The following is a 9,258-nucleotide window of genomic DNA, read 5'->3' on the forward strand; positions in this document are numbered from 1 at the left end:
GATGTGTGTGTGAGATGTTTTTCTTTTCTCATTTATTGCCAAAGGTAAGGCATCAACCCAATTTAATTTTGTCTGTGCACAGATTTTGGCCACTTTGTTTTTCGCATTTAGATTCATCCTTTCCACCTTACCTTGAGACTGAGGATGATACACTGCCCCAAATGAATGTTTCAGACCCAGCATTTTCTCTAACTCCTGCAAATTGCGCGCTGTAAAATGAGTGCCATTATCTGATCTCACCTTTCTCTGAAACCCATGGTGAGGAATGTACTGGTTCACCAGGAACTTTACCACTGAAGCACTGTCTTCCCGTTTTGTTGGCCACGCTTCCGGCCACCCTGTGTAGTTGTCTACGCACATCAATTCGTACGTGTACCCCTGTGCTGAGTCCACCATGTCTGTGTAGTCAATTACTATCTCTTCCCCTGGTGTTAATGACAACGGATACTTACCGGGTGCCACCTTAATTGTAGGTTTGGGATTGTACTGTTGACATACTCTACATGTCCCCTGCACTCTATGATAGCTACTCTTTCTGGTCCCTGCAAGGCCTTTGCCAGCTCCCTCATTTCTGCCTCATGTTTAATTGGTTTGTTTCCCGCTGTCCTAAACCCTGCTCTCATCCATTGTCTTAGCTCCACATGTGCTGCCCCTACCGTGTAAGCAGAGTCAGTATAAATATTCACTTCCTTACCCTTTGCTAACTTCAAGGCCTCCACTACTGCCATTACCTCAGCTCGCTGTGCTGATTGCTAACCTTTCAGCCTTTCTGCTTTCACCGTCCAAAATTCATCTACTTTTCCCTGTGTTTCTGCCACCACTGCATACCCTGCTTTTATATCCCCATCTGGTCCTCTAAATCCACACCCATCAGTGAACATGTTCCCTGCTCCTGGAATTGGTTCTCCTTCTAGGTCTGGTCTCACCTTCTCCTGCTTTTTGACTTCCTGTTCTCACTGATGAGGCTCTCCTCCTCCCATCATGTCTGCCATGTTGATTCCTTCATGTGTGTATGTGATGTGTGGTGCTTCCAAAATTTTGCTGATCCTCTGTTGCCTTAGCGCTGTCAAGGTGAAGGCTTGTGAGTTCACGTATGCTATTACACTGTGTGTGGTTAGTACCGTGATTGGATGTCCCATTACCAGATGTGTTGTTTTCTGTATGGCTTTAGCCACTCCTGCTGCATGTTGGGTGTCTTTTTTCCATGTTGTCAAGCTGTGTGCTCACATGCATGAGTACTTGTCTCTCTCCCCCTTTTCTTAGCTCACAATCTGATTTAAGTTTTCCAGTGCAAAATACAATCCTTGCTGTCGCGTAGGAGCCCAAACCAGACGAAACTCTCTCTCCTGGGGGCTACGTGTCGACATACAAGCCGACAGCAGGGCCCAAACTTCGGGAATTAAACTTTAACAAGCTTGCCTGTCTAGCTAACTCAACCAGCGAGTAGGCTTAGTTAAAATAACAGCTTTAGTGAGCAAGGCTCCGATGAAAAACGCAAGTTATGATGGCCATTCACACTCCAGACACATTTTTTCGTAACTCAACAACGACTCCTAAGTTCTTTCAAACTTCTCAGTAAGGAATTCAAATCTGAAAAAGTACGTTCAAGAATAGTTTTGAGATGTCATTCACCATCAGGTGTTGGAGCAGACCCTGGTGACCCTGCCAGACCCCGGCAGAGCAGACCTCGGTGCCGCTGCCTTTTTACCTCCCCGAGACTTAGGCATAGGTCCTCGCCCTAGGGGGAGGAATGTCCTCCTCTGTTGATGATGCCATCTCTCCACCAGTCACCCAGGGCTGCTTGCTGACTCCAGAGCGCCTAGATTCCCCTGAGGTACCTCCTCCACCTCCATCGACGGGTCCTCCTCATGATCCGACCCCAAGTCTGACTCTAGGGTGACGTTACGGCACTCCCCTCGCTCGCCATACTCCGCATATCCCTCTGTAAGGTCCATGTAGGACTCTGCGGATTCCACCTCCAAGTACCTGTCCTCATAAATAGGTAGGTCTCCGTAGTACCCAGCAGGTCCCTGCTCTGTTGTGATCCCATGGAGCGAAGACAGGATGAGTGATGGCCTCACCCTGGTACAGGAAAAGTCCGCGGTGTCCGACTCCGAGGACTGGAAATAGTTATACCAGTCATTATGGTCAGACGTAATCCCGTGTGACTCCTCCACCTCTGCCCCCAGACCACGCTCTTCTGCAGCAGGAGTCAGGAGGGTACCCAAGAGCACGGAGGGATTGCAGGCACTATTTGGGGAAGTGCGTCTTTTCCCCTTCTTCCCCTTCTTCTTGCCCTTCCCAGGCATCCTTCTTTGGTTGGTGTTTCTGTGATGATTCGAGGCTAACAGTATGTGGAGTAGGGGCACGTTCAAACACACATTTTTATTTAACACAGACGACACATCTAACACCGCACACCTCACTAAACACCGTTCAAACACCAACAACACGTACTACAACACAAGAGACATATATACACACACACGAGGATTACACATAATACAGAACAGGTGGACGACACGAAAGGGCGCGGCGACATGGACGAACACACACACGTACACACCAAGACGTTTGAGGAGGGGCGGGGCTGCAACGTGACATAACCAAATCTAATAAGGCACCCTATGCATAGTTTTTTTTTCTTTCTTTAATCACTGTTGTCATCTTTTAAAGGTTAAACAACATTAATAATTTTTACACCATTTAATTGATTAGCTACAAAACAATATACCTGCAAGTGCATCAGTGACGTCAAAGTGAACAGGAACTTCTAGACCTCCAGTGGAGCACCAGTACCAGCCAGCATCAGTCTTCTTCAGTCCAGTCATCAACACCGTGAAGGTGCCTTTCCCATCATCACTGATCTGCACTGCTGAATTCTGGGATGTGTTGGTCCTCCCCACTGTGTAGCAGGTCCAGTCTATAGATCTGCACCACTTCTTCGCCTCTTTCTTATATGCAGCGCTGTAGAGACACTGGACACTGACGCTGCTCCCCTCCTCTCCACTCACTCTGCTCTTGGTCACAGACACAGCAGGAGCTGGAAACAAAGAAAGGCACTTTTGTATGAATATGTATGGATGAAATATATGCAATATGAGAAATGTCACTAAACTGAATATTCAATATTCATAAAGAATTTGTAATACCTGATTTCACAGTGATATATAGCTGTGTTTTGACATCTGGTTGAAATATTCCTGAAATCTCCACTGCACACCAATATGCTCCAGTGTTTCTCTCCTGTAGATCCCTCACAGTGACAGTAAAGAGAGTCTGAGCTGGGTTATCAGTTACTGTCACTTTCTTGTTTGTATTGTTGGCATATGCCATAATCGTGCAGTAATTGAATGCTGTTACACGCTCACAGCACCAGTATTTCTTATGTTGTTTATATTTCAGATGTTGACAGATGCTCCACTCTGAAGAGTTAACTGCTTCTGTGACCAATTCCATTTCTCAGTGCCTGCATATACAACCCAGCACCACTGTTACTGGAACACAAGAATTCTTGTTTCTGCTAAGGAATTAAAAAATGCTACATATGAAAAAAAATAAAAAATAAACTAACAATGTATATATTGTAGTATTGCATAGAAAATAACTTACATCAAATGATGAAAACGAAAATGAAATTTCAATTCATGTTGAATAAAGTGAGAAGCTTATTTGAGAAGCCTCCTCACATATCTTTAGTCTTGTTGCCACTGTGGTTGAAGCAATCCAAACAGTTCCTGTTTGCTAAGTTTAAAGTCATGCTGTCACAGTGCGCTGGGCGCCCAGCAAGAGGGACAGGCCCACTGTAGTGGTTTGACACACTAATCAGTCCCATTAAATCATCTCAAATATTGAAATCACAATCTTTCATTTTTAACAAAGAAAGTAACATTAATGATTTGATCCCTGAAAGATTTAAATTACAGTCATTTGTTTGAGGATATTGGCAACAAGCACAATCTGAATGATATCAAGACAGACAACTTGGTGAGAATAAATGATACATTTATTAACGCAACTACTCTAAATCACAAACAATAGCATAAACAATCTGTATATTTACAGAAAAACAAGCTAAAATATAGCGAGCATGTGTTTATGTGTGTGAGTGTGTAAAAGGAGAGGAGAGCGAATGCTTTCATGCAGGTCGGTACACGCTCGCGAGAGCGAGAAGGAGGCGGACATGCTATTGTGCCAGCAATAAAATGGTGCAGAATTTAAACAGCAATGTGACTGTATGTTAATGAGCTCAGCTGGCTTGTTCTCACGTGATGTTAGAACAAAGGGTAATGGCAGGTTTACTAACTGAACAATAAGGTCAATGTGTCTGTGCCTATTGAAGTGACATGATGATACCTATGTTTGCTAGTAAAAAGCAAGACATAGAGAGATTGTATGCAAAGAGGAAAAAGAACTTCCAGTCTGTACAAATATTACTTAAGATTATCCAAACAAAATGGTATGTACACCAAGCCCAAATACTTTCAAGAAAGTACTAGGATCTTGATTAAACTTTACTGTTTAATTCAAGCAGTGGCAGCTGTTACTTGAGTTACTTGAGTTATAATCAGAAGGTTGCTGGATCAAGCTCCACTGTTGGGCATCGGAGCAAGGCCCTCAATTGCTCAAGTTGTACTCAGTTGCTTTGGATAAAAGCGTCAGCTAAATGTAACCTATATACTTTTGCCCAGATATGCCCGACTATAAACTATGCCCAGATGTAAAAGTCTCACATGTTGATGATTTTTGATGATTATCTCAGTTGGTCATCCTCACTCAGTTTGTCTACAATTAGGAGGGAATTTCCACCCCTGGTTTCTTGTTGATAAAATGTGACGTCGTCAAGGTATGCTGGGAATATGAGTTCCATCCGCAGTTTAACAAGAGGGAACTGACCGCATTTGCAAGCTTGCTTGAAGAAATTTGGTGAACCTGTTGCTGTGGTAATGTTGATCAGATTTCTGTCTGTAAGCGTGTGTGTATGTGTTTCCTTTCTCTAGGTGTATCTCAGAATCCAGATCCGGTGCCAGGTTTCCTCACCTTTTCTGAACTTGACTCTGCTCTGTTCCTCCCCAGGTCTACCTGCCTGCTGGCCACTCCTGGCCACTCCTATATAAAGGCCCCTCCCGAAGGCAGAAGAGGAGGGAGGCAGTGAGGCTGTTGGAGGCAGTGAGGCAGCGGCGGCAGCGGGGGTGGCGGCAGTGGCAGCTAGTTCAGCAGTCGGTTTTGGCTTGTTTGTAATTGTATCATTTGTGTGTATGACCTTCTTTTCCCTGCTTGGACCTCAATTTTCTTTCGCTGGTGTGTGTCTTATTTATTGTTTTGGCCTGGGTCACTTCAGAAGAAATTGCACCAGTGTGTTTATTTGTAACTTCTGTATTATACAACAATACACTAAAAAGAGTCTACCATTTGTGCTTATGTTTCTTTCTGTTACTCTTTAACAGTTGCATGTTCCATTCCTTTAGCCGTTTATCATTCTTTTTCCTTGGTACGGTGCCATAGCCTAGACGGGGTGGTAACAAGACGTTAGTCTAGATTCCACCATCTCTTGGATCAATTAAATGGAGAAATATGATTCTCAGCTGTTTGCTGTTAACTGTCCACATGGTGCTGAGTGAAGAAAGTATCTGAGAGAGAGATGACAAAGCCCCTCTTTTAGGTCTAACCTTGATGGAGGAAAAACCAGGGAGAGAGTAAAGGTCTGTTGATCAGGGTATTTAAGACACCTGAATTCCACCTGCTTTTAGGCACACCCTCTTTCTTCCATTTGATGCAAGTTTGCTCAATGCGGTGATGATGGTGCTGCTATCTGCTGGATTGGCATGGTACCTAAATTTCCCCCCTTGGTCTTCAGGCTGGGGCTGATGTCATAGTCCTGAAGAGCACAAACGGTTATCCATGCAGTCCAGGTTTACTGTAATATCCACTTGCAGGTGATCAATTCCACAAGTCAACTTGTCCATCCGGTTCATAGTGTAATCCTTGAGATGTCCTGACATCATGATTACATATGTGCAGCTCTTTGGTAGTAACCAAGGCTGATTAACCAAACTACCTAAAGCAATGTAAGTGTACTATTGTAAGTCTTAGATTTTCACTTGATTTTAAAATGATGATACAAAGAAAACAAACTGGGTATCACAAATCATTGACAGGATTAAACGGCCTTTTGTTAGAAAGGAGGAAGTACATCAGGCCTGAGAAAAGAGGACATTAGCAAGTGTTAGCATTAGCTTGTGTAGCTGGAGTAAACCCATCATCAGTGTTTAAGATGCTAGATTAAAGGAATGACATTATGTGAAGTAATGTCCCTCCAGAAAGTTGTCCCTTGTGAGATGTAGGAAGATGTGCAATTACAAGGGTTGGTTGAGCCCAGTAAATTTTACTAGGTATGGTGGTTTCGAATACAATTGTCAAACATGGTGTCTCAATCTAAGTCTACCCTGTGATAGACAAGCATTTAAAATTGTACCAAATTACAATTTCTAATGTGGCTATTGGAGGATCTGGATTTCTTATATGCTACTGAAGATTATAAATAGGGTTATTCAATCTATACCAAATTTGCACCATGGAGGAAGCAGAATTGCTTACCTACATTCTATACACATTTGAGATATCTTATATGGATATGGCAAAAAACAGTTTTAATAGTTTTGTAAGAGAGTGCTGGAATGCCTTGCAGGATTCCACCAATATCCTGCCCCTGCTGTGCAGCTAACAAAGATGATAAAGGGTAGAAACCGAAAGGTATGAGAAGGGATGAAAAGTAGTAATGAAGTTTGGAAAGTAATGTCGTTCCTAAATACCCAGTCAGTTAGTTTTAAAGTTAAACATTCAAACATAACATGAAGAGTCAGCCTTCAGAATTAGTTAAAGAGAATAGCTGGTCCCATCCTTTATTGCCGGTTAACCTTAACAAACATTATTGAGGCACCCTTCGTGAAGGTCTAACTGTCAAACAGAGAACCCATATTTTTATACACTTTTCAGAAGTGGTTATGTATTCACCCCACCTTCCTTTACATATTAGTGTTTGCATTCACCACCATTACATCTGAACCACACAGTAGTCAATATATGCAAACTGCTATTCAATACCCACACCAGTTGGAAGCCATTACCACTACATTCCAAGAGAAGATTTGTATTAGCCTTGTCCTAAAGAAGATTGTTTTTCTATATGGTCCTGAGCCTGGTGGAGAGTTCATATATCTTACCCTGAGGTCCACCAAAAGCCTACGCAGGATCCTTTACTGAAGCCTGAAGCCCTGTATGCAAGTCATTCTGAAAGGACACAGAATCTCTAAACTCCCTTATGTTTTATGTTATTAATCTGTCCAATGCACTGTTAGGCCTCTTTTCCCTGTAAACACGCATGTTATTACCTCAGTAATAACAGGGACCACCTCTTGTAAAGAATTTATTGCATTTGAAAGTATGGAAATGTGGTCAAAGGTGATGCTAGAAACATCTCCCTTTAAAGGTTAGAAAAGGATATGGAAAGGTAGCAACATGCTTAAAAGCTAAAATGTTACATGTAACTAAACTGTGAGAGATGCCTTTATAAAGAACAGTGTGTGAATCTACAGGGGATGCAGTGGCTGATGTGATCGTGCGTCTGCTATGATAGCGAGGCGAGGTTATTATATTGTGGCTTGTATGTAGTTCAAATGAAATTAAGGAATGGTCTGAGATGGCATCCGACTGGGGTAGTCTGACTATGTTCTCCGTGTCCACCGTATGTCAATAGTAAGTCAAGCGCATGTCCATCAGAGTGTGTGGGTTCTCTTATACATTGGATGAAACCAATTGATTCTGATATACAGCTAAAGGCCAATCTCAAAGGGTCTTGGGCATTATCAAGGTGAATATTGAAATCACAAAAAATAATGGCTCTTTCTACAAAAGTGACTAGATTAGAAAGGAAATCTGAAAATTCCTTAATAAATTCTGAGTAGGGCCGTGGTGGCCTATAGTTACCAAATAGTGAAACAGGCTGGGTGGGCTTCATATCGCTGGCTACATCATTCATTTTAGAAAAAAAAAAATTCCCCTTTTTTCCTCAATTATCCTGTTATCTTCAATTCCCTGTGAGCGATTACTCACGTAATACCAGTGAGAGTTTTAGGGTGCCCCAAAAGGGTGCATTAGGTGCATTAAAGTTACTAATAAAGACTATTTATATTCCCTGTCTTTCAAGTAGAAAATAAATCAGAATACCACAGAAATGTATTTGCTATTAAGGAACCTAGAGCCTTAAAGATTATTTTGGACTTCAGTGGACGTAAGAACAATAGTAGGTGAATAAACTTTATTTATTTATTTATTCCTTAATATGGCATTCTCTAAAATGATGTAAATACATTGAAAATATGCAGTACAAGTGCAGTAAAATAATTCAATGTTGTACTTCTTCTTCTTCAAAGCAGAGCATTGGGTACTTAATACCATTGAACTGTGTCAAATCAATGTGCCCTATTACCATTGAATTTTTACTATTACTATTACAACAGTAATGTAAATAATGTGATACAAATAGTTAATGAAGTACAAATTCATGAAACTCACATGCTGCTAGTATGTTAAAAGTTATAAATGTAAATGACAATTAATTATTCATACTGTTGTTGGTGGGGAATTCAGTAGATTGACTAATTTAAACAACTCCCAAAGTATTTGCATAACCTGAAACACACATTATGAAGACTTCCATTAAAATTAAATTTATTTCAAGATTAGACTAGGAATGGAAAAAAGTACAATGTAAGAAAAAATCAAATAGGTCCTCTGAAAAAGCTGAAATTGTCAGTCATGTAAAGCTTTTACAAGATGAAGCATAATGTCATGGAATGTTAGCCTCCCCCGAGTCATGTGGTTTGGCCTGCCACGTTCAGTGGGAGGGCTGTGTTTGTAACCACACCTGCACCTTGTTCGTCTCAATGTATATAAACCCGTGTTAAAGTGTACAGGGTGTTGGTCATTGTCGGTGTAATGTCTGAGCGTAACGTGTTTATGTTAGATGTATTCTTGTGTATCATGTTTGTTTAACTTCATTTGTTTCAGGTCCATGTTTATTGTTTCTAATACGTGAGTGCCGCTGTCATTTATGTTAATAAATGTTCGTCCCAGTCGGTGGAGTCTGTGCGTCCTGCCCCTCGCCCTACGGCACTCGGGCCGCCACACGTAATCACAGTGCATTATTTCTTTATTATATTAAACTTTTGTACTGGTGTTAAAGCAGTCCAAATATTA

The 9,258-nt window shown here is 41.7% G+C and overlaps 1 protein-coding gene across 1 annotated transcript; it reads right to left on the reverse strand.

The window, feature by feature from the left end:
* Window positions 1-1,787: 1,787 nt before the first annotated feature.
* LOC145655895 (polymeric immunoglobulin receptor-like) lies at window positions 1,788-3,459 on the reverse strand. The gene is made up of 3 exons (XM_081709358.1): window positions 3,153-3,459; window positions 2,735-3,043; window positions 1,788-2,200 (listed from the first exon to the last, which is right to left on the reverse strand). Exons 1-3 carry the CDS (start codon window positions 3,457-3,459, stop codon window positions 1,788-1,790), a joined length of 1,029 nt encoding a protein of 342 aa, XP_081565484.1.
* Between the last annotated feature and the right edge of the window lie 5,799 nt (window positions 3,460-9,258).

The sequence above is a fragment of the Electrophorus electricus genome, unplaced genomic scaffold, assembly GCF_041902795.1.
Source record: "Electrophorus electricus isolate QZ-2024a unplaced genomic scaffold, ASM4190279v1 Scaffold39, whole genome shotgun sequence".
In the NCBI taxonomy this organism is placed as follows: Eukaryota; Metazoa; Chordata; class Actinopteri; order Gymnotiformes; family Gymnotidae; genus Electrophorus; species Electrophorus electricus.

Coding starts and splice junctions, on each gene's coding strand:
- LOC145655895 (XM_081709358.1), bottom strand. CDS start 3,459: ATGGAATTGGTCACAGAAGCAGTTAACTCTTCAGAGTGGAGCATCTGT. Junction 3,044..3,152: donor ATATATCACTGTGAAATCAG/GTATTACAAATT, acceptor CTTTGTTTCCAG/CTCCTGCTGTGTCTGTGACC. Junction 2,201..2,734: donor CGTCACTGATGCACTTGCAG/GTATATTGTTTT, acceptor CTCCTGCTGCAG/AAGAGCGTGGTCTGGGGGCA.